Source organism: Aegilops tauschii, chromosome 7, assembly GCF_002575655.3.
Source record: "Aegilops tauschii subsp. strangulata cultivar AL8/78 chromosome 7, Aet v6.0, whole genome shotgun sequence".
Lineage (NCBI taxonomy): Eukaryota > Viridiplantae > Streptophyta > Magnoliopsida > Poales > Poaceae > Aegilops > Aegilops tauschii.
This window is the reverse complement of record NC_053041.3, coordinates 399,247,364-399,272,798: the sequence shown is the minus strand read 5'-3', so window position 1 is coordinate 399,272,798 and position 25,435 is coordinate 399,247,364. Positions and strand designations below refer to the sequence as shown.

At 46.0% G+C, this 25,435-nt stretch overlaps 1 protein-coding gene and 1 long non-coding RNA gene across 2 annotated transcripts; both read right to left on the bottom strand.

The window, feature by feature from the left end:
* Positions 1-2,221: 2,221 nt before the first annotated feature.
* On the bottom strand, positions 2,222-5,835 carry LOC141026615 (uncharacterized). The gene is made up of 2 exons (XR_012189010.1): positions 4,668-5,835; positions 2,222-3,042 (listed from the first exon to the last, which is right to left on the bottom strand). It is a non-coding gene; the product is annotated as an uncharacterized lncRNA (long non-coding RNA).
* Positions 5,836-10,364: 4,529 nt separating this feature from the next.
* On the bottom strand, positions 10,365-23,510 carry LOC109786556 (uncharacterized). Its single transcript, XM_020345128.4, has 10 exons — positions 23,039-23,510; positions 21,006-22,281; positions 20,860-20,918; positions 12,414-12,535; positions 12,127-12,316; positions 11,606-12,049; positions 11,428-11,538; positions 11,020-11,334; positions 10,870-10,920; positions 10,365-10,565 (listed from the first exon to the last, which is right to left on the bottom strand). The coding sequence occupies exons 1-10, from the start codon at positions 23,417-23,419 to the stop codon at positions 10,491-10,493; spliced, it is 3,024 nt and encodes a 1,007-aa protein (XP_020200717.1). The 5' UTR covers positions 23,420-23,510; the 3' UTR covers positions 10,365-10,490.
* Between the last annotated feature and the right edge of the window lie 1,925 nt (positions 23,511-25,435).

Sequence of the window (25,435 nt, the reverse complement as noted above, 5' to 3'; positions counted from 1 at the left end):
ATTTTCTCTTCCTGTACGCAATCGTTTCATTGTCGGGACGCGCTCAAAGCTGAGCTATGTGCATGCATGGAAGGTCTATCTTTTTCTATCCAGAGAAGCGACTTGCCAGTGCAGGTTGAGATGGACTCCCTAATGGCAGTAAAATTGATTCAAGCTTCAGATATTGATAGATCGGTTTACTCGTCCATCATCAAGGAGATTAGATATCTTTTGTCGCTCCGTGATTTTTGTATTACTCATGTAAATTATAGCCAAAATAAAGTTAGTGATAGTTTAGCATATTTTGCTCGTAGCGAGGGTAGAACCATGACTTGACTTGGTTCGGGACTTCCAGATGCTTTGAAGTTGGCTGTGATGGATTGTAAGGACTTGAGGTTTTGAGTAATACAAATTTCTACCCGCAAAAAAAATGGAAGCAACATGATATCAATATCACATTAGTCATAAAAAATTCAACATTTATTACATACTCCCTCCGTCCGGAAATACTTGTCATCAAAATGGATGAAAATGGATGTATCTAAAACTAAAATGCATCTAGATACATCCATTTCAATGACAAGTATTTTCGGACGGAGGGAGTACTAGTTAAATGCCCGTGCGTTGCTACGGGGCAAGCTGTTACTATGGGGGAACAAACTTATGTATAGATATTGATAGAAAAATGTCATTGTAATTCACGAGCATGTGCTTATGAATGCATCAGGATAAATATCGCCTTAAAATTGCTACCGTTATATGGGAAAGAATCTTGACTGAGGTGAGTCGACCACATAAACATAATGCACTTATAATTCACATAAAAATTGCATGTGTTCAGAAAAAATCATCATATAGTATTTCATCACATAACGATTCCTGTTCAACTTGAAATATGCCTTTTTTTCGCGGGTAAACTTGAAATATGCTTTGACATCATATGAAAGCAAAAGCAGAGGTAACTATCACTTACTCCCTCCGTCCGGAATTACTTGTCAGCAAAATGAATGTATCTACAACTAAAATATATCTAGATACATCCATTTCAATGACAAGTAGTATTTCCGGACGGAGGGAGTATTAAGCTATACGTTCCTTAGCGACCTGCTTGGCTATTACACAATTGCTTCTAGCAAACAAATTGCAAATATAAGCATACTACAAAATAATAATAACAATGCACTTATGTTCTCGGAGCACACCGAGCCACTTTTACCCCTTTTTTAAAAGTTGGAGGATGTGATGCCATCGTCACAATTTGCTCGATGATAAAATGGATATTTTCGATGATAAAAGTAGAACCACAGACCAATTAAATGGATATTTTAGCAAGATATTACTACAAATTTTCGATCTTTTGGACGATCAATTCATATATGAATATCAAAATAATAAATTACTAATATAGCATTTGTGTTCAGATATGAACTACATGTCAAGTATGTGAATTTCCAAAACTTAGTAGGTTCTGTAACAAAATGCGCATTAAATCCTTATAACTAACTTCAAAGTATACTATATATTAATTGCTAACTCCAAAATAAAGTGTGTGTTAAAAATATATCCATTTTTGTCCTCATGTTGAAATTCTCAGTACCAAGCACCAGCTAGCTGGATAACATCAATTTCGGTTTCTCTTGTCCAAACAGCACAATGATGTTAAGATTTTTGAATTAAAAGTAAGGAACCAAAATAAATGGCCATTTGGGCTAGCCTAAAATGATGGAGGATTTTTAAAAGTGTAATTTCAAATATATTACCTACTAATGTGAAAGTATCAAGCATGGTTTGAGCAAAAATCCATATGACCATGCCTGCAAGTTCCAATATGTTTTAGATGGAAAATTCCAACATTTTTAGAATCAAATTCATGACCTTCCAATTAGGAAGCATCCACAACATAAACCAGGTGATATACTCACAGACATCTCTATAATATGTAAAAGGCATAAGGCTAGATAAGTGGACTATCATCTATACCGAAAACAAGAATAAATACATACCCTGCCAAAGTTAAGTGCCTCCAGGAGTAACACTATAATGCCAGATACTTTCCAACATGTGCCACTGAAAACATGTTGAATGATCAGGAGCTTGGTTACAACTGTGCAATTATATCCTAATGATTAGGCGGGCATTGTTGGTTGAATGATCAGGAGCTTGGTCATAGTGCCATGTCCAATATCATGTGGTCGGAAGTAGAAAATATAATTGGATTAGTTATTCACCAAACAAATAGGCGTAAAAACAAAGGTAATAAATTATTTGTAGAAGCATAACACACGAAAAGAGTTATGTACATACCGGTTCATATATGGTTCCTTAAGTAAACAAAAGAAGTTGTCTACATGACAAATCAAGTAGAGAGAAGAGGAGAAAGCATATGACAAAGAACAATTCCAAGATTACTCAAATCTCGTTTAATTCCACTTTCCACCTAAATATTAATAGAACGACAATGTAGTCATGCAGAAAAATAAGAGATACCAAATTGGACATACGAACCGTACCACTTACAATTAGTGTTCCGTATCAAAACATTTGTTAGCCCTTGTGCATGGAGAACCTGCAAGTCGAGGAATGATTCTTTCTTCTTTTGTTGTACTGGAAGTTTTTTCCATTAGAACCAAATAAAGACCAATCAAAGGAGATACGATAAGTACTGATGTAAGATGAGCCGACTGTCTATTTTGTACTCAAGAGGCTCCTGTAGTTTTGCAACACCTAGGTGTTGTGAACTTGAACAATTGAACATGCAGCTAGACGCATGCCTTTGGTTTCAGTCCGGAAGGTAATGCTTGGGCCGGCAACAAAGGCAAAACTGCAGAATTTTGATTACCATGAGTCAGCTGCCACTTTCCCTTTGAATTTGTTGCCTTAGATCGTTCCTACTCCTGATGCATAGCCTCTAATGAGGTTCCTATCAGGGTGACTTCAAGCCTCGTTGGAGACTTATGGTCGCGCAACCCATCTCCATCACCATCGCTTTGCACCTGTACGATGGGACGCCCCTGTACAACATGCTTACATTCGCCGCCGCCACCTCCACTGTTCCGGCTAAAGCTTTGATGGATTTGTACACCAACGACATATTAAATAGTCAGACATTGTTGAAGGAATTTCTTTGTTGTGTACAACCATTAGAAAAGAGTTATGTTGATTCTTCTGCGCAATGTCATATAAACACTACGCTGCAAACAATTACCATGCTTGCAAGGTACGACAAATCGCATTTTTATGGCTGGAAGCAGAAACATAAAATGGGTCACCTTTCACCAACCGTACATATGATAGCTTTTAATAATATAGAAATATACGAAAAAGGGTTTTTCCCCGCTTTATATTATAAAGCAAACACCCGATACATCCAACTCGCTGGGGCTGCAGCACAGATAAGCCCAAAAGAAAACAAGAAGAAGAAAGAGAAATAAATGCCGACACCGGCAGATCAACAAAGAAGGGAAGTCCGGCAACCGCTGCACCCTCCGAAGAAGTACCACCACGCTCCCAGCATCCCGAAGCGCCGCGCCCCAAGCAACACCCTCAAGAGGGAGTGCGACGATGCCGCCGCTGTTGCCCGAACAAGTTCTAGGGTTTCCCCTGGTACGCGAGGGATAGTGGGGAAGGGGTATACCCGATGCCCCTCAGGAAGGTCCGACGGCGCCCGCAGGCGTCATCGCATCGGTGCCAGCTAGGCCGACAGGGATTTCTCCCGATCCACAACCACCACCACCACCTCATGCATTTCGAAATGCACCACCTCCTCGGCCACCCACCAGCTTGTGCCACCACGATTACCGGACAACCCTCCCCGCTTCACTGGAGCTGTCAACACGAGGCTTGGAGAGGAAGAGGAGACACCAGCCACGGGAGCGACCACAACTCGACCGGAAGGAGGGGACAGCCTCCACCACCACAGCGGAGCCGACCGGACGCGGCGACGAGGACTTGCCAGGCCTCGATGGCCCGGCCAGGCCCACATGGACCCGGACAGTCCTGTCACCACGCTGCAGCACGCCGGCCAAAGAAGTCCTCACCGCCCGAGACCGCCGCCACCACGCCACCACCAAGGAACGTCGCCGCCGAGCACCAAGCCACTGGCCCGCCCCAACCCAGATGGGCCCAAAGGCGGGCGCCGCCAGCCACAGCGCCACCCCACGGCCAACGGCCGCACCGCCGCGCCAAGAGCCACCGGGCCCGCGGCACCACCACCAACGGGCCGCACCGATGTCGGCCGAGGAGCACCGCCGCAGGCCACCACCGTCCGAGCAGGAGGAAGCCGCGCGCGGGGAAGGGCAGGCCCGCCGCCGCCAGCACCACGCGGCCGAGGCCCGGCGGCGCTCGCTTGCGGCGGCGGGAGGAGGCAGGGGCGGGGGAGGGGCGCTGGAGAGGAGCGGCGAAGGGGCCCCCGGTCGCCCCGCTCGGGGAGGCGACGCGGGGTACGGGGAAGGGAGGGGAGAGAGGGGAGGGGTAGGGGAGCGGGCTCCGGCTAGCAGCGGCGACGGGCTCCGGCAGCGGCGGCGGCCCCGCGCGGGGGAGCCGCCGGCGGCGGCGAGGGAACCCTAGGAGCGGGGCGTTCGCGAGAGGGGAGCCGTCTAGGTCTAATCTAGAAATATACTCTGGCCCAAGACTTTGAACAAGTATGAAATTAACGTTTGGTGCAAGATAATAGTGATCAAGGAACTTACCAGTCAGGCTGCTGCAATCTAGCAGAGGACGATGAGATGGAAGGACGCATCCGCCGCTCCCATCTACACAGGCTGCGATCTGCTTCCGCTGGAGGTCGCCGTTGGCGGGGAACCGAGGAAGTTCGCGTGGACGATGATGACGACGGGGGCAGTCGGCGGGATGCAGTGGTCGCGGTGGAGCTATCCACCGTTGCCTATGGTCGTCTAGCCGAGCCGCTGTACGCACGTTCCCGCCGCCTCGGTGAGGGCGCCGTTGTGGAGTGCCGCTCCCGGTCCGCCGTGGAAGGCGACTTGGAGATGGAGGACGGAGGCGAAGCACGGGTCTATGGCGAGAAAAAGAGACCGTGCGAGAGGGCGGTCGGACCTCATCGCCTTGGCCAAGTTGAGCGGCGAACAGGAGGCCGGTGGCGGCGATTTTTCTCGGGAGAGAGACACGAGATATTGGGGGCGAGGGGTTCGCGTTAGCGGAACATGGGGGCGTGGGAGGTGAGGCTTGCGTACGTGGGCTTTTTTTTTTCATTTTTTTCGTCCTTCTCTATCGAGCGACGAGGGATGTAGTTTTTTTTTTTACTCTTTGCGTGCGTGCGAAGGGGAGGCTGGGGAGCGAGGTGGAAGAGGTCGAACCATCACGACGTTCGATTCTTTTTTTAGGGAAGGCCATCATGACTAGCTTTATTAAAATTAAACAATGTTTACATCGTCTAAGAGCTTACTGACAGCACAGTCAGGAGGCTCATCTAACCAACTGAAAGAAGATTTATTACAGAAATAAAAATTAGCTAGAGCATGAGCTGCTTGATTACACGAATAATAATGCTAAAAAATGACCTTCCCAATCAAGGAACTAGTATCCACACATTCCGCGAAGATTGCCGCCGCTGAGTCCCAACATCTAGTTTGACCATTACAGAAGTTAATAACCTGTAGGGAGTCTGATTCCGCTTCCAACCGATTGAATCCAAAAGAATTAACAAAAACTAGACCGTCTCTCATTGCCAAAGCTTCTGTAGTGATCACATCTGCAGCGAAAGGGATAAATTTGCATTGTGCCGCCACAAAGTTTCCTCTAACATCCCGTAGTATGGCCGCTGTAGCCCCCGCACCTTCATCTGGATAAAAAGCTGCATCAACATTCAATTTAATAAATTGAGGGTCTGGCTTACTCCATTTTGCTTCAGGGAAACTAGGGGTGAGCGATGACGCCCTCTGATGATTGCTCGCAATGGATAGCACTGACAACGCCCATCTCCACTGTGGTGGAACCGATTCATTATGCGTTATTTGTCTTCTGATCCACCATAGGTACCAACCTCCCACGGCTATAACCTGTTTGAAGTTCAAAGATGGATGCATAGCTACTTGTTGATCCGGCAGTGAGAGTATATATTCAAAGATGGCCGAACCTGATCTGTCAACATGTATCGCTTGGTCAATGATATGAGTTAACCCAAGATGGGACCACAAGGACTGTGCATTAGTGCACAAGAATAGCAGATGTCGGATGTCCTCAGCGCCTTGATGACAGATGGGGCATGCACCATTTGAACCAACATGCCTATTAGTAAGGATAGCTCGAAGCGGAATAATTCCTTGCAAAATTCTCCAACCAAAAATCTGCACTTTACGTGGACATTGCAGCTTCCAGAGAGTACTCCATACAGTCAAAGGGGTGGATCCACTTGGGCGCCCCATCATATTTGCATGCCCCCGAAAAGTATGCATCCACTGCATATGATAAGAACTTCGAACTGAAAAAATCCCAGTTCTGTTTGGTTGCCATGCTATAAAATCATCAAATCCTTGTAAGTGAATAGGTATTTGGAGTATCCTGCGTGAATCAACCGGGTTGAATAAATTTGAGATCAAAGTCTCATCCCATGTTCCACTCGTAGGGTCAATTAGTTCACAAACTCTAGTTAATATTGTCTGGCCCCGTGGCGTGATTACCTTTCTATTCGGGCTAGAAGGTATCCACGGATCCGACCAAATGTTCACATGCTCTCCAGACCCAATTCTCCAAATATAACCTTTTTTGAAGGTATCTAACCCCTTCAGAATACTTTGCCATGTAAACGAGGATCCATTTTTTGGTGTAACATCTAGGATACTGCCATTTGGAAAATATTTAGCCTTCAGAACTCTTGCAACCAGTGAGTCCGGGTCAGTAATTAACCTCCAGCATTGTTTAGCCAACATCGCCAGATTAAAAGAATAAAGATCCCGAAAACCCATACCTCCCTCACCTTTTGGGATACAAAGCTTCCACCATGCCATCCAGTGCATCCTCTTATTCTCCTCATCATCACCCCACCAAAACTGTGCAATTATATCCGTGATCTCTTTACATATTCCTTTAGGTAGGCTGAACACGGACATGGCAAAAACAGGTATAGCTTGAGCAACAGCTTTTAACAAAATCTCCTTACCCCCAACAGACAATATCTTCTCCATCCATCCCATCAGTCTAACTTTAATTCTCTCTACAAAGTGCCTGAAGCAATCACTTCTGTCTGCACCCACTAAGGCTGGGAGACCAAGGTACTTATCAGAGAGCGCTTCTGTATCAATGTGTAAGATTTGACAAATCTCTGCCTTTGAAACTACACTTGTATTCGGGCTAAAGAAAATGCTTGACTTGGCTAAACTCACCATCTGTCCTGAGCTTTGACAATAGGTATCTAGTGTTTGTTGTAAGGAAGTTGCATTTAACACATCTGCTTTCATGAGAATTAGATAATCGTCAGCAAATAAAAGGTGTGAAACTGACGGTGCATTCCTGCACACTCTAATCCCATCCATGCCACCAACTTCTTCTTCATACTGCAACATACTAGAGAGCCCTTCTGCACAAAGAAGGGACAAGTATGGGGAGAGGGGATCCCCCTGCCGAAGACCCCTAGATGGGGTAAACACTTCTGTTTCTTTAGAGTTAAACCTCACTCTATACCTGACAGAAGAAACACAAGCCATGATCATCTCTATCCAATGCTCATGAAACCCCAACTTCTGCATCATGCTTCTCAAGAAAATCCACTCCACTCGATCATATGCCTTGTGCATATCCAATTTTACTGCACAAAGTCCTGATTGTCCAGCTCTTTTATTTTTAATCTTATGAACACATTCATAAGCTATCAAGATGTTATCAGTAATAAGTCTACCAGGAACGAAGGCACTTTGTGTAGGAGAGATGATATCCGGCAGAATGCTCTTCAATCTTGCAGCCAACATTTTTTAGATGATCTTATACAAAACGTTAAATAGGCTTATGGGTCTATACTGAGTAATCAATTCAGGGTTGTCCACCTTAGGAATAAGAACTAAGGTAGTATCATTCCACTCGGCTGGTATCTGACGGTTATTTAGAGCAAACAGTACCTCTTGAGTGATGTCATCCCCAAGAACATGCCAAAACTTTTTGAAAAATATTGCGTGTAGTCCATCGGGCCCAGGTGCCTTGAGATCGCCTATGCTGAACACTGCCTTGCGGACATCCTCTTGAGTAAACGGCGCAATCAAGGCCTCATTCATATGCTCTGTCACTTTAACCTGAACTTTTTGCAGAATCGAAGGATCTACCTGCTGTACCTCTGAGCTGAATAAGCCATTAAAATAATTCTGAATATGTTCGCTTAGGGGTGATGTACCTTCCACAATATTACCAACAGTATCCTTCAGTTTTTTTATTAGATTTCTCTTCCTTCGCGCCGATGCATATGCTTGGAAAAATCCAGTGTTTCGGTCGCCAAATTTAAGCCAGTTGGCTCTAGACCGCTGCATGTAATGGATCTCTTCCAGTTCTAACAGGAATTCGATTAATTCTGCCAGCCCTTTTCTTTTTTCTTCCGACTCATCAGTAATCGGACCTGCCATCACCTTCTCTAACTCCCTCTGTGCCCTTCTCAACCTTTTCTTAGGTTTCTTTAGCACACGTTGGTCCCAGTCATGGAATATACCATGCATGCGATTAAGTTTCTCTTGGACAGTGGATAGGCTCGGGTAGGTTCCTACCTCTTGCCACGCTTCCTGAACAATGTCAGCGAAGGCATTCTCACGCAACCAACGCGCTTCAAAATGCTTTACATTATTGCCTCTCTCATTCACCTGTGCATAGTAGTCTATATCTACCAGCAAGGGCCTATGGTCCGAGTGGTTGTAATTTAAATTCTGAAGAGCTGCATGAGGGTGCATCACACTCCATGGATCATTGATCAGTCCACGGTCAAGACGTTCTCGGATCCGTCCACGTTGCCAGGTAAAACGATCTCCCAAGAACCCCATATCCCTTAACTCACAATCCTCAATTGCAGATTGGAAAGCCTGCATATATTGCTGCGGTCTTGGGTTGCCTCCATCTTTCTCACTCAAGAGCTGAATTTTGTTAAGATCCCCAATGAGAAGCCATGGGTAACTATGATTCTGATGGAGTTGTCTCATACGTTCCCACGTTCTGTACTTATGTTCCCATTTAAACTCACCATACATGCCAGTTAACCTCCATGAGTTCTTATTAGCATCTTCCACCCTAACATCAATGAACATCGGGTCAAGTGCCAACCCGTGAATCCTTACTTCCTTTCTCCAGAACAAAATCAATCCACCTTTCCTCCCATCACTAACACAAACCAACTTCTGATCCATCTTCAACCTTCGCCTCAAACATTCAGCCGGATAGCTCTCCAAGTGTGTCTCCGACAAGAACATCACATCGGGGTTACATACTTGCTGGACATCCAACAGAGCTCGCACAGCCGGGGCGTTCTCCAGTCCGTTACAATTCCATGCTAAAATCTTCATGGCGGTGAAAATACGAAACAAAAACCTCTCGGTCGGCGACGCCGCCGGAGTACAGCAAAACCCTAGCCTCAACTGCTAGGGGGACGATGAATATGGAGACGGAGCCCCCTCCTGGTGAGGGTTAAGAGCAGAGTCTCGGAGCCTAAAAACCCTTCGATTCCCCTTTAATAGTAGAGGAATGTCACATTGTTGTCTCATGGCATCATATAGCCAAGCAACTCCCAGGGGCATGACGTCACATAGCCAAGCAACTCCTAAGGGGCAGTCTAGCGTAGACGTGTGCATGGATAACCTACTTGGAGGCCCTAGCCTGAAAGCCCGGAATCCGGGCCAGGCCCAGCTCCACTTTTGCACCCAAACCTGACCTCAAAGCCCCAAAACAGGACCGGAATGACCAAAATATATATATTATTGAAAAATAGGTATAATATATTATTTTAACATCACAAAAATAACTCTTTTAATTGAAAAACTGCATTGCTCGTGTGTTTCCGGCTGTGCCAGCAAAATCTGCTCCGACCTGGAGGATTATCACATCTTAGTCTGGCGTCCCGGCTCAACCATGAGGAAAATGTCTTAGGTTGTTGTAAAACTGTCTTTTGCAATGCTGGAGCTCCAGTCCAAAATTGCAGCTGCGGCTTCTCACCATTTTCCTCGCAGCGCTCCAGGGAAGCGCTACGTGGAACCAGCCCAAAAATTGGGTTTCCCTAGGAGCAGTTGGAGCAGTTGGACCTGTTGTTTGGGCTTCCACTTCCCCGGCCGAAGCTGTTGGAGCTGCTCCTAGGAGCCCAAACAAATACTCCCTCTGTTCAGAAATGTAAGATGTTTTGGCAGTTCATATTAAACTACCAAAACATCTTACATTCATGAACAGAGGGTGTACATAAAAAACACCAAAAATAATGAAACTGAATAACGCACAATATTTCCATACTCCGATATATACAAAAAAAGTGTGCACAAAATGAAAACAGACTATCTGCACAAAGCAATTGCACCGAAATGCGACTCCTGTGCTCCTAAATCCTAATCACCACTGTGCCCCCCACTGTCATCTTCTGCGGATTGATATGTTCCATCGTCAGTAGAATCCCATGTATGCTGCAAAGCATGGCATACAGTGTTTCGTCGTCAAATAACACACGAAAGAAAGCCGAATTTGATGGAGTAAATGTACATCTAGAACCGATGAAAAAAATAAGTTTCACTAAGCGTTACTTTCATTATTCATCTCAGGATAGACTTAGTGTGCAGCGACCCCCCAGGGGAGAAGAGAGAAATGAAAGCCACACAACCGATGCAACATGTATAGCAAGATTGCTTCGAGGCAAAGCATGTTGTAGTATTAATGACTATCCACTGAAAAAATGCACATTCAGAAGGAAGAGCGAATATGAACATCTACCTCGTGTGATGCCTCGTCATCCTCAGCCCCAGGTCCAGCTGCTGAAGCATGCTGCAGACAGGCACATCAGTATGAAAAATATGAACCTTTATTTGGGCAGTAAATCAACTAAAATTTACCTGTCAGTCGCAAAAAAAAACTAAAATTTACCTGTGAAATATCCGCTGACACCATGCCACGCATACTCTTTTCCAAAGACTGAAACCTGTTCTCCCAAGTTTCATTCATCTGCCGTGTGGCGTGATTGATCATCTCCTGCACCTGATCCTGCGTGAACAGCTGCCTTCTCTTTCGACCTGGAGAACTTGGGATGGACTTTGACAAGTGGCCTATACGGGCTTTGTCAATGATACCAGGGAGTCCATAGTACCTCCCTCGGTGACGGCCCCCTACCTCCTCTGACCATACAACATGGGGGTCTAGTTCAGTATCACCTGCCTCCTCTAAACGCCGCTGGAAGGCCTCCTATGAAATATAGTACACAGATTCATTGAACTGAGTTCTGTGATATCAGTATAATTATTAATCGACTTATGATGCAAATGACTGAATACATACCACGGTTCGCCTCGCTTTTTCGGTAACAAATTCCCCCTTACCACCGCCATGTTTATGGGTCTTATTAAATAGTTCAACTTCCGATACCGGCTTCCCACCATTCTCTATCATCTATTTCAATTCAATAAGAGTCATATGTAAGTGCCTAAGTGTGTATCAGGAAAAATGTCAGTCTTACCATAAGTTTGCGATGCATGGTTATGCTCCGGGAGCCTGCTGTGTGCCGGGCGGAGCCTCCTGTGAATCGATTCTTCCTCATCAGGGCAGAGAACTGCAAATTTTCTTCTGAAGCCCAGTGCTCACATAGCATCTCCCACCACTTTGGCAGCATCCATTCAGGGGGGAACTGCTTCCACTGAAGAGGGTCGTCATCCTCATGCCCTACACCTGCCGGGTCTCTGCGCGGCAGCTTCGACTTTTTGCTAGCACCCTTGTCATCCAAATTTGACTGTCCATTGGACTTGGTAGCATCCGAAGCTCCTTTCACTTTCCTTGATGCAAACAACTTCACTCTAGCCTTTCGCTTCTCATCACACAGGAGTCCAGTAAACTGTCTGGTTGTTCTGCGGTTGAATAGCTTCAGGCACTCTGCCTCCCGCCCAGAGGCCCACTTGTAACGTCGCTGTGGTCATCAAAATAGAAGGGTGTTCAGACATACTTGATGAATCTACAAAGACATTCTTGGATAAACTTTCTTACAAGGAACTCATCCAAGATGATAGCCCTTCTATCCGAATGATACTGGTGAAAGTGGAGAACCAATTGTTCTGGGTGCACTTCGTTTGTTTGCTGACAAGCCATTACGTAAGTTGACCCTGGGTGCCACTGCTTGAGAAGTAAAGTGATGGTAGAGGCCACCTTGGGACAAGGAGGGTCGATATCCCATGTGCTGCCAGTACAAGTCAATATGCTAAGTACATGAAGATTATATAGTACAAGTTGACCCCAGGCATCTGATGAAAATGCAATAATCTGAGAAGACTTACTCCACATTAGTCGGAGTCAGCATAGGCCTGTCAGCTACCCTACGTGGTTCAGTGAGTTTTGCAGGGCCCCTCCCCTTGCGCACTTTAGATTTCATATATCCTATGCCAGGAGCATGAGCATCCTGCATGAAATCAATTATGCAATCACTTAAAAAGAAGAATGTTTGTGAACACATAATATCGGTTACTCAAATAAATTTCATTGATAATCATGAAGAATCACAATTACTGAAAAAATAATGATGAATTCACAATCAGGACTTAGCAACCAAATTGAGGAAATTATATTGCTACTTGCTGACAGTGCATCACAGAAACAACACATGACCCTATGGTAAAACTAAATCTGGGCATGGGCAGCCCGGGCCAGGCTGGGCTTGTCAGTCAAGGTGCACTTGGGCTTTAATGCGCAGCCCAGTATATTTCTTAGGCCAGGCTCGGGCTTCAATTGTCAGCCTGAAATTAGCCCAGCCTGGTCCGAAAGTGGATAAAACATGTGCAGTGTTGGGAGCCTGCGCCTATGGGCTGTGGCCCAGACCAACAAACTAGCAGACCAGCACCATATCCCTCCGTTTCCACCGTATGGTAAGGGCATCTCCAACGCAGACCCTCAAACCAGCCCCATCCGCTCGGACCGCGCGGTCCGGACGTGTTTTGCCATCCAACATGGTCATGTATCTGCCCGCTGGCTGGTCGGGACGTCCTTTTTCCCGCAAACCGCGCCGGGGGGCTCTTTGCGGGCGTCTGGACAGTAGCCATGCACGCATCCGACAACCCTGGCCCACCCAAAGCCCTCTCCCTCGCCCACGCCCTTTCCCGCCCGAAGCAGTCAACGCCGCATTCATGCCGGCCCAGAGCAGACGCAACCTCTCATTGGAGCCGGCACTGAAGCGGCGCGGCGGCCGAGAGCGCCACCCGCGCCGCTTCCCGGAGCACGCGCCTTCTTTCCGCATTCAAACGACAACCACTCGTCTGCCCCCCTCCATTAAACATGTGTGGTTGTCGAGGAACCTTCGGCGCCCACATGCGAAGGCCACCAGTCCGTCCATCTGCTGGCCACCATTAACCACCTCGCCGCTTGGCCTGGCATCCGCCTGCTATTTAAACGCCAGGCCCGGCAACAGTCGCATCCAACCTCCTCCAGTCCCTATCTCCTCTCGGCACCACACCCGCCATGGCCTTGAGCTCCAAAGCCCTGTGGGAGAGCCTCTCAGACGAACACAAGAAGGAGATTGCCGGCATTGCTGCCGGCTGGCAGGCGGATGAGCTCTCCGAAGGCCAGCGTTGCAAACAAGCTAATGGAAGAGGCGGCCGACGACGAGCCGGCGCCACCGTCCTCGCCGGCCCATGCCGGCACACTACACCGACATGGTGTTGGAAGAGCGGGAGGCCGCATTCCAGCAGGCACAGGCCGACCAGAAGTCGCCCGCTCGCCCGCGCCGCCCGCGACATCCGCCGCGAGCGATAGTGGCACCGCATCCTGCAGGCGGAGAAAGAAGCCATGTACAGGGAGGTCAACGAGGCGACGGCGGAATTTTACGGCGGCACGAACGATGTCGGCCGCGCCCCGACGCCACGACGACGAAGCTGACACATCCGTTGGCACCGTCGGCAGCAAGGAAGAGTAGAGCATGGGAGGCCGCCAGCGCTTGGGTCCCACGAAGGCCACTACTACTCCCCTCCCATTGCAACCAAGCTCGCCGGGCTCATCATCGTCGGCCGATTAGCCGCTTGCCCACTTCGCGGAGGTGGAGCTTCAGTTTCCGGCGCTAATGGCCGGCCGACGAGCTTGCTGCAGGACATGGGGAAGGCATGTCATGGGAAACATGCACCAGCGATCATTTAGACTAGGTTAGAATAGGGTTTAGTTCAAATATGTCAAAAATGTAATGCATGTGCTCCAGTTTGGGTGAAAATCATCCAGTTTTATTTAAATATTATCAAAGTTTGAATGAAATTTGTCTGGTTTGTTTAAATTTGCCTCAAATTTGTTTATTTTCATTAAATTCCGTTCGAAATGTCTCCGGACATTTGCGGCTACAGTTGGATGGCCAGCTCCTACATCAGTTTCCGATACGGTGTCCGGTTTGGGGGTCAGCGTTGGAGATGCCCTAACCCTAGCCGTCACATGCATCTCCCCCCAATCACCTCTTCTGCCCTCCTGTCTGTGTGTTGGCGCTCCCCTATGCTGCCTGCGCACCTCTGTGCCGTCACCAACGCTGATTGTATGTCTCCATGGCTCTGATAGACTTACTGGATCGACTAGGAGTAGATCAGTGGGATATTGTCTGTATTCGGGTGTTTACCTTAGTGTTCCGGCCATTGCTTGTTCGTCGATGGAGGACTGCGCACGGGCAGCGACGGTCGGTGTAGAGGTCGACGGTGAAATGCATGAGTGGCAGCGGTGGAGCTTCCCATCGCTTCAGTGCCTCCCTCTGGATCGGATAGGGTTAGGAGTGGGGAACAGTGGCGGTGACGAACCTCGTACCCCGTGCCCCTGGTCCCCACCTCCTCTTTATAGCACTGCGCGACAGGGGCCCACCAGCCTTGCTTGGGCTGGACGCCCCCGATCAGGGCGTGGGTCAAGGGCCCAATGAGCCGTTGGGCCCATTGGTGGAGAGATCAACCTAACATTCTCCCCCTTGATCTCATCATTACACTTTTAACTTTATACTTTGAAATAACTCTTTTCAAAGTACTCGTTCCATCACAGATTTGCATGTAGAGCATGTCTCATCATCACGGTTCATTCCCGATAGAATCAACACCTACAACACACTCCTCTGTTTTGAAACAGATTATTTAACCTTGGGCCCTTTTATTGTCCGGAAATCTTAGACTATACCATAAAACCCATGTCGACTGAGTGTTCTCCGAACACACTGGGCGGCAAGCCTTTAATAAGCAGATCTGCAAACACTTGTCTGTTGCTTTTATGCTTCAAGCATTTCTACATGATTCCGGAATTTCTCCTTTACAACGCATAACTCTATGTCAGTGTGTTTGGCATCAACACTTGACTCGTTGTCATAGGAGCGAAAAACTTAAAATGGTTATCGCTGTTGTCAACCATTATCAATTCCGGGTACTTGTTTCTTTAACCTTTTTGCCTGTCCCTCAGCCTCATATCATGTTGTACATTATCTTTACATCATATTAATGATAATTGATTCATTCTTTAGAGTTTTTCCACACAAAAACTGCAAGTGTGAAAGTCAGCGACAATTGTGGATTTCGCTGTATATTTCACGAGTCCTGTCTTTGTACTCACAATCTTTTGAGAGCACTTATTTCTTTCAGCATGAGGCCGATATCCTTGACTCCATTCCAGTGATCTATATCTGGACTGGACATTACCAAAACAACCCGGTTACGTGAACCGTGTCACGGTAATGTTATACTTTTGCATTCATTAAGCTTCCAACAGCTGAAGCATATGGTACCATATTCATTTGGTCTATTTCGTATTGACTTTTGGAACACTAAAGTTCCCAAAATCATTACCCTTTACTATAAGAACAGGCGTAGGTTTTCTCGCATGCATACTTTAGAAACTTTCCTTAGCATGCCCATGCGACACACCTAATACCCCTTTTATTCTTTTCTCGGTGAATCTCGATCCTTATAACGAGAGACATTCTTTTAAACTTTGAGGACAAGAACTTCTTTTCCTCCTGCAGTCGAATTAACATCACTACTAACAAGCAGAATGTTATCCGCATGTACAAGATATAGGAAATGAAATTCCCATTCTATAACTTTATACAAACACAATTGTCCTCTCATTTTCTTTAACCCAAAACAACATTTGATTGCTTTAGTCCATAAAAGACTTCTTCAGGCAGTATCTCCTGTGTTCTTTACTTTCATCTGATGTAACTCAGATCATAATATCTTTCATCTGATGTAACTCAGATCATGATGTGCTACCAACACTCATTGTAATCTATTCAGTGTAAAATGCGCAAAAAACCTTTCGATTTTAGTCGTGTTTTACACCTTTACATATTTCCTTTGGAGTCACATTGTCCTTGTAGACTCTTTACAGCCTACTGTTTTGGCTCCATTGGAAATTACTCATGAGTCCCGAACATCGTCAGAATTCACCAATTTCATTTCATCTCACATAGTCTCTTATTATTTAGATAAGCAGACACTTCTCAAAACTCGATTGAGCGCTTTAAATGAGGTGGGATCAACCTCCATTTGAATTTCACTAACATAGACTTTATAGTAATCAGAAGTATCTGATTTTCTCATTCCTTGAGACCATCTGTGTCTCAGGTACTGGCACTTCTTTCATATGGGGCTGTTGTTGCTCTGTCATTGCCAAGAGGCAAATTAATTGTAGTCTTTCACTTCCAAGAGGCAATAGGTTTTACAGGACCTGTATCACAAGATCCATGTTTACTCATTCCTCCTTTATGGAGCTAACAATAGGTGTTGTATAAGTCATACAACATGCTCCCCCAGATACAATCTATTCGAGTCTTAGGTATTTTCATACCATGCTCCCCCAGATTACTCCATCTTTACTAAAAAATGGCGTATCTTTAAACTTTATTATTTGGGTTTAATCTGTTAAAACTTTCTTCTTTATGGCACTTTAAGCACCGTCTTAGTATTCCTTAGTCTGCTTTCGGAACTGTAAAAGATCCAGGAATACATCTATTTCTTTTCTTTAGGGGTATTATTATGATCGTCGTACTCCCCCAGATGATCACATTCTTCATTAATGGATATCTCATATTTCTTTCTCCCCCTCGAAATGTGGCAAGAACTTTTCTGCCACAATTTCGAAAAACCATTCACAACTCTTGTGAATTGAGGAAACTTTGAGTATCTACTTCATGTATCTTATTACTTCATATGTAATGAAGTTATCTGTTAACGGTATGGGAGTACTTTTTCCTTATTCCTCATTCCATTTCGGAAACTCAAAATAGTTCTTTATCATTAGTACTTTTGCAAGTCACACTTGCATATCATTCTTATCTTTAGGTTCGTCTGTAACTTTTATTCTCTTTGGATTTATTGAGTGCTTAATGACCGTTACACATAAGGTGTACGGTCGATACTAGGAAAGCATAATAGCTACTCCGTACTTTTCTCCCAGAGTGGGACACATCAAAACGCACATGAGTCATCATATCTTTCTCCCGTCATACAGGATAAGTTCTTTGCCAAAATTTCTCCTAACGTATAGGATTTTTGACATAATACTATGTCAACTTTACCCAGTTACGCAGGTATTTTCCCAGACTTTCCCCGCCATGCGGGTTTTATCATAGTCCTCTTTTCCCGCTATGCGGGTAATTCCCTGTAAGGAACATAAATGCCAGAATTGGCTCTTTTGACTGCATATGCAATCATGAAATTCAGAAATAAATCCGAACGCTCTTTGACACACATGCTTAATCCGACGTGGGTCAAATTAAACACGCATGTTGCTTGTTTCATCTCAAATCGTGTTGACTGAAAAGTCTTCTTCATATAGAATACATGAAAGACATTCGTCAACCAAGACTCTCAATGATCTATTTGTTTTCTTTTCTTGGATTAATATCCAAAAATTCTTTTCTTTTGAAGCCATTCTTTAGAGAGAACATACTCCCTCACGTTATGACCTTTCTTGGTCATCTTTCGGGTAACGAGTACCCAGCCATTCGCTTTCACGAATGAAAACATGAAAAACTTTTAGTCTGAGAAAACTTAGCCAATAATCAACAATAATGAGCATAAAAAATAACCCCATGTTGGTCTGGTTAAAATAAATATGCACATTAAACTTTGAAAAACTTTCTTTTATATTCTAAATCACCGTTGGGCAGAATTAGAATAAAACATCATCGTTCTACATTAATTCCATATCACCGTTGGGCGGAAATGGAAATAATGCATATAACTCGTAAATAATGTGATGATAAAATTTCTATTAAGCGACTTTGCTAAGAAAATAATCATCATTATCAACTTTATTGCAGCGGAAAACTTTTAATATACATTTCTCAATCCTTATCAAATGGTCTGAATATTGGCCACTTTGATACAAAAATTATCAGATATTTGAACTTTTAACTATAAGACTCATTGAATTATAATATTGTCATCATCAACGTTGGTCAGAAAATAACAATACCATAATTAAACTTTAATCAAATATCTTTCTACTGTCATAGCAGAAGCTATCTGAATCTGATTTCACCCACAAGTGAAAAAACTTCTCTCAAAAAACTGTTCATCCAATTAAATTTTCCGGTTAGTTCCAATTTAATTGGAGGATAAAACTGTTACTTTCTTTGTAAAAGAGCACTATTAATTATTTACGCAGCGGAAAACATGAATAAAAAATTCATGGGCTTTATTCTTTTTAGAAACAAATTCTTTTACTTTTCGGTTTTCTAAACAGACATCTCATTGGATTTGTTTGAATAGAATAAATCTGAGCAAAAAATAAAATAACAGAAAAACTTTCTGACGGGCCCTTTTAACTGCGCGGCCAGTCCCTCGGCCTGCCAGCGCGTTCGCCGCTCGCGGCCCACGGCTTGCTGGGCGAGCTCCACTCGTCCGCCCGAGCTCCTTGGCCCACGGCCCACAGGGACAGCGCTGCTGCGGCCTGGTCCGTTCTCGCTTTCGGCCCACTGGCCCGGAGCAGAGATTAGGGTTTGCATCTAGGCCGTTCGTTTGCATCGGACGGTCCTGCGATCTTTTCGCTAGACCAAAACTGGGAAAGAGCAATCCCCCGACAGAAAGCCTAGCCACATTCGCCCTTTCCCCTCGCGCGCCCCCGCTCTCTTTCTCGCTTCGCTGCGGCGGCCCCTGTCCAGGTCGACGGGCCACCGCGCTGTGCCCGGTCGCCGGCGACGGCGACGAGCGGCACCGCGCCGCGCTGGCCTCTTCTCTTTCTCACCTCCTTCAATTTCTCCCTTGTCCTGCAACAAAGATCGAGAGAGAGAGCAGAGAGGCGCAACGGCTTTCCTGATGCGGCGGGTTGGGGCCACGCCGGCCACCGGCGACGGCGTCGAGCCGTGCCGCGCGAGCCTGCGTTTCCTTTTGGCCCTCCCCGTTCTTTCCTCCTCCTCCTGTGACAGAGAGGGCGAGAGAGAGGTGCGGCCGAGCCCTCTGCTCCCCTACGCGCCCGCTCCTCCTCTGCTTCGCTTGGAGGCGACGACGGTGGCGCCGTTGCCATCCCCTTCGCTGGCTGCGCGTTCGCCTTGCCGTGAGCGCGTCGCCGTCGAACGGTTTGGCCGCGGTGCCCTTTTCCCCGGTCTGGGTAGAGTTCTTCTTCCCGAAACCTCGGCATGCCGATGCGAGTCGGAATCGAGAGGAACGGCGCGGCCGTTGCGGCGGCGCAACTTTTCCGAGAGGAGTTCTTTTCCCTCTTTCTGATTCGATTCGAGATCAAAATCGTATCTGTGTTTGTTTTCTTTTCTCTTTTGATTCGTTCCGAATCTTTCTTTCCGAACTTGATATACTCACTAGATAGGCTCTAGATACCATTGATAGACTTACTGGATCGACTAGGAGTAGATCAGTGGGATATTGTCTGTATTCGGGTGTTTACCTTAGTGTTCCGGCCATTGCTTGTTCGTCGATGGAGGACTGCGCACGGGCAGCGACGGTCGGTGTAGAGGTCGACGGTGAAATGCATGAGTGGCAGCGGTGGAGCTTCCCATCGCTTCAGTGCCTCCCTCTGGATCGGATAGGGTTAGGAGTGGGGAACAGTGGCGGTGACGAACCTCGTACCCCGTGCCCCTGGTCCCCACCTCCTCTTTATAGCACTGCGCGACAGGGGCCCACCAGCCTTGCTTGGGCTGGACGCCCCCGATCAGGGCGTGGGTCAAGGGCCCAATGAGCCGTTGGGCCCATTGGTGGAGAGATCAACCTAACAGGCTCCACCTCGGACCAGCATCGACTGCGCAGTCGCGCGCCTGTGCCTCCTCCCCAACGGCGACGGCACACCATTGCCAATCGTGTCCGCCTAGTCCCCAGCACAGGCTGTTTGCCTCGTTGGCAACCTCACCTAGTTTCTGGTAGCTACCTGGCGCATCGTCGAGGAGCACATCAGTGATAGGTCTGCTCATTATTTACTAGCGCATGGATGTGTGCGTTTCTTGTATAGCTTCTCCTATATAATCCATGTGACTTTTGTGGATGCTTTGTCTGCAATTCATGAAATATTGTTGGTGTGTAATGATGATAGTACTTGCTTTCATAGCATAAACAGTATGCATTTCATGTGTGGATTGAATGTTTATTGTGACTTGGACTCCAGGCAGGGCTTCCAGGCTTTGAGCTTTTGATCAGGCTAGGCTTGGGCTTGAGAAGAGAGAAATTTTCAGGCTTCGGGCTGGGCTCAAGCTTGTTCTGAAGGCCAACATTTTGTAAGCCCTGCCCAGCACAACGAATGCCCAGGTTTAGCTAAGATCATGCGAGAGGGACATACCTGGGAATGGATAGTTTCTGGTGGTTCGCAATACGGTGGTGATCGATGAACTGATGATCCTGCAAGAGACCAAAAGGTACAACAGTGTTAGATATCCTTTAAAAAAAGTGTTGGAAAGATATCTATATAGTTGGGTAGAAACATACTTGTGACAGAAGTAACAGTGGTACTGGGCAAGCGGGTAGCGGTCAACCGCGGTGATGGGGTAGGATGACAGCAGGCAGTAGCTACGGCCACCTGCTGGAGAATACCAGTGCGAGACCGGTTTTCAATATAGTCCCTCTCATTTGGCGAATGCACGCGGCCTTTTGCTACACTCTTGTGTTGTCCTGCAGCTTTGTTGTGGTGACACTCAACTTCCACCTGCACAGGATGACTGTCATCTTGTACCTGTTGCCCTTGTGCACCATTTTTACCATGAGGGCAAATCCCATTGGAACTTCCCTGAGGAATCTCATGCTCCTGTTCTGAATTGAAACTCCGGTTAGCAAGAGCACCCATAGCATCTGCTGAGCATTGACAGTGGCACCGTGAAACATTGTTCACTGGAGATATACCATGATCTCTAGAGACAGGAGGCAAGGTTGCATCAATGTTGTCCAACTCGTGTGATCCCGCTCGAGGTGCCTGCTTCTGAGATAATGAAGTAGGGTAAAGATTGGCAATTATTCTGTCAACATCTGCAGGATTAAACTGATTTTCATCTGGGGAAGAAACTGGCTCCTGAACAGTATTGCTATTTGGAGTATATTCTGGCTGGGCAGCTGAATACTTATTACATTTAGGATGAAGCTCTTTGCCTGAGCCCATATGTTTTTTCTTGCGCTTCCCACCAGTAGTCCAGCTGCTCCTTTGCCTCTTCTGATTCCGTACAGTTGTGTTACCATGCGACTCAGTATGCACCTGTTTTCCAGAAGCAGTGTGACTCGGAGGCTTTACTATTTCCTGCTCCACAATACTAGCCACTGAAGCATGTCTAGCTTTCTGGTTTTCATGATTTCCAATGATGTTACTTTGATGCTGCCCATGTACCTCCTCTGTATGAAATGAATGAATGGAAGGCCCACCTTGTGATCGCAGTGCGTTGCTGACCTTACTAGGATGGTCCAGCACTATCCTCTCTGCACAAATGGATCCAGGACTAGCAGATAGATCACCTTTCTTCTTAAAACCATGCCTGGGAACAGTTCCATTGGGTAATTTAATGTGTGACTCATCTCTATGAAATAACTGATCAACAGGTGCATCTTCTGCACATCGTACATGAACTGCTATCTTTGGGTTTGATCTGGGTGAATTGGTTGACTCTTCATGAACTGAACGATCAAAAGAGGGTTCGCGTTCCTGCTCAAAATGGATTGGCTTATTGTACCTTCCTACTTGCACCTGTCCCACGTGAATTGCTTGGCTTCTGGGCTCTTCCTGCACCCAATCCATGACAACACATGAAAAAAGTATGAAGAAAATGTCACTAGACATCACACGATTGCACATATACATATATATCGTAAAAGGGAAGTATCCCACTCTCAGTTATGACGTTTCCAGAAAGAATGACCCTACGGAATGTAATACTCAGAGTACTGTCATATAATGGAATGTTTGGATACCAAAGAGTCAGAAGCTGCTCGAAGGGCAAGAAGCAAAGCAATTTAATAATGCTTGGAAGGACCGGGTACCAACGGAATTATGTGATGTTGTACTTATTCAATAATGTGTACTTAATATAGAAATATATATGTTTGCTAAGTGCAGACGAACCTATAATCTTCTGAATTTTATTAAGGTATCACATATATGTGACAGGATTCCTCACGCAGTCACGCCAAGCTAGTAAGTAAAAAAAATAAAGACTGAACAATATGTACCTAAGCAGGAGTTACGAAAATAAATACTACTAGGATGCATCAGATAAAGGATGGAACCTCTTGGTCCCATCCAAGATCTCTACTGCCAATAGTTCAAGCAATCTGTACCTGCACACATCGAGACTCAACAAAATATGCAGTCACTCCTTTAGTCCATTTTAAATCTACAACTTTCGCTCTCAAGACAAGCACCCCATTATTTTAGAAAATTTAGATGCTCTGACACTAGGATTATACAGTCTTTCGTTTCTACTATCCATTAACCCCATCAATCAGTGAAATGCACAATGTAAGAGCTACAGGCCAAGCACCTCCGACCGCCGCAGGGACGTGGGCGCGATAGAAGCAACGGCCGCAGGCGAAATGACCTGTACGCCGGCTTGGTGCAGCCGGAGGGGGTCGCCGTCGACTACGAGGTCGGATGCGCACAGCGGGCAGGTGATGCGCCGGAGGCCCCGCGGCACGGCAAGCACAGCGCCGCATCCACCGCACGGCATCTGGTCCCTAGCACCCCCGCCGTGGTGGAGCGGCAGGGCGCGGCGCGGGCGCGGCGGCGGATGCGGCATGAGCTCCGGCGGGAGGGCCTGCGGCATGGCGCAGCCGGGGCAGGCGAACTCCGTCATCCCCTGCTCTACCTCCAGCGTCTCGCCGCAGCCGGCGCACCGCACCTCCAGGATCTCCGGCGCCGTCATCGGGACTTCGGGAGTGAGGGGGCTTAGGTTTTGGGGTTTTCGTACTCTTTTTGGTTTTCTTATTTTTGAGGGTGTCGTTGGGGAAAGTGTGAGAGTGGGGAGAATGTGTGGTGGATCCGTGGACGCGCGACGGATGAGAGGCGCTCTGACTCGCTAGCTCCGACGGGGTAAGCTGTCAGTGAAACGGAAGCAGAATTTCGTTGCCGGCTTCAAATTGTTGGCGCCAAAGCTTTTTTTCTCGCATCTATTTTTTTTCTCATATATGCACAGTGTGCATATCATCATATATTAAAGGAGAGAAATGGGACAGAGCTCAGTTCACCGGCCATCTATTTTTCTAACACACTACAACCCAGATATATACATACACTCATTCATATGAACACACGTATGCATACCCTATCCCTATAAGCACATTGTAGATATTGAACTGGTATTTACATCTTGAGATTGACGAAGTTAACACACGTGTCTCGTAGTCGACGAGAACGCCTCCTACCACCGAACGAACGTTGCCTGAAAGGCTGAAATAAATTCAAAAAATGAAAGCATAACTGCCAAGTCTAGGACTTGAATCCTGATGGGCTGGTTCCACCACAAGGAATCTAATCATCTGATACGCTCAGTTCATCTAAATACCGAATAAAGTTGTTAACTTAAAAAAAGGTTTAGAAAAGTGCGACAATAATTCATGTACTCGTATTACACTTGGAAGGTTAATGTTTTCATGTTTATATCCTGGTAGTGCATAATATTCCACATTTTCGCTCTAGGTTTCTGTCGAAACTATGCTGAGGGCTGCTTTGATTCATATGATTTAACTAAAAACACACATATGGAGGAGAAAAAACAACAACTAAAATCATAAGAGGTTGAACTTTTTTTTTAAATTGATGTTGAATGTCCAACTAGCCAGTGACAGGCCAAATTAGCACAGGTCCTTATGGGTTGTAGGACCGGGGTTGTAGATGGTTTATCTGCAAGCAAGTCTTTAGTGGGCCAGCCCCCTAATTTTTGTCTAAATCTTGTGGGCCTCTAACCGGGCCAACCTTTTTAACTAAACGGGTCACTGTTGGGTCGTGCCAAGTGTCGATGTTTCCTAGGCACATATCATCTGTTGGATGGGCGACACCTGTCACAAGGTAGAGCTGGCGCGTGGTTTCATTGACGAATGAGAATCCGACACCTAAAAGATCATCATTAATCGAGGCTGTTAACGGGTATCAGATCCGAAACCCTCCTCTGATAGCTTAACGGTGACCTGTTACGGTGACTGTCAGGTGTTCGTTACCCTTCACGAAAACACTTTCATGACGTATCATTCATCGTGGAAGTGAACATTTTCATGATGAGAAAATGATTATTGGCATGGAACACACCCGCAACAACACATGTATAACTATCTTGAATATGTCATAAAACCATCAAAGATGTAAATGGATGACAAAAACATGACCTACTGTGATAAACACATATCATCGTGGATGTGTCTTTTTTTGTAGTGACATACTTATGTTTGAGGGGAGCACGTAACCTGCAATGAAAGTTGCAATTCGATTAGGAGTAAATGATGATACTACTTACATACGTATGACATTTTCAGTGGGTCCATCATGTCAGCCTCTGTACTGGGCTGCCATGTGAGCGTCTCTGCCCTAGTAAGTATGGGCTCTTGTATTGGGACTAAATCACTGGGTTGCCGTGTCTCATACTACCTCCGTCCGGGTTTATCAATCCCCACCATATTTTGGGTCAAATTTGACCGGATATTCTAGCAAAATATTAATGCATGTCATTCAAAATTATATTGTTGGTTTTGTATTGAATGTAGTTTTCAATGATGTTATTTCTGCTACATATAATTCATATTTTATTAGTTAAAATTATGGTCAGAAACAAAACCCAAAATATGAAGGGGACTAGCACTCAGTCATAACAATGAACACACTTTACTGCTTCATGGCTCCTCCCCTGTCATCAAAATCATTCCTCTGACTAGTCGCCCTCATATTTTGT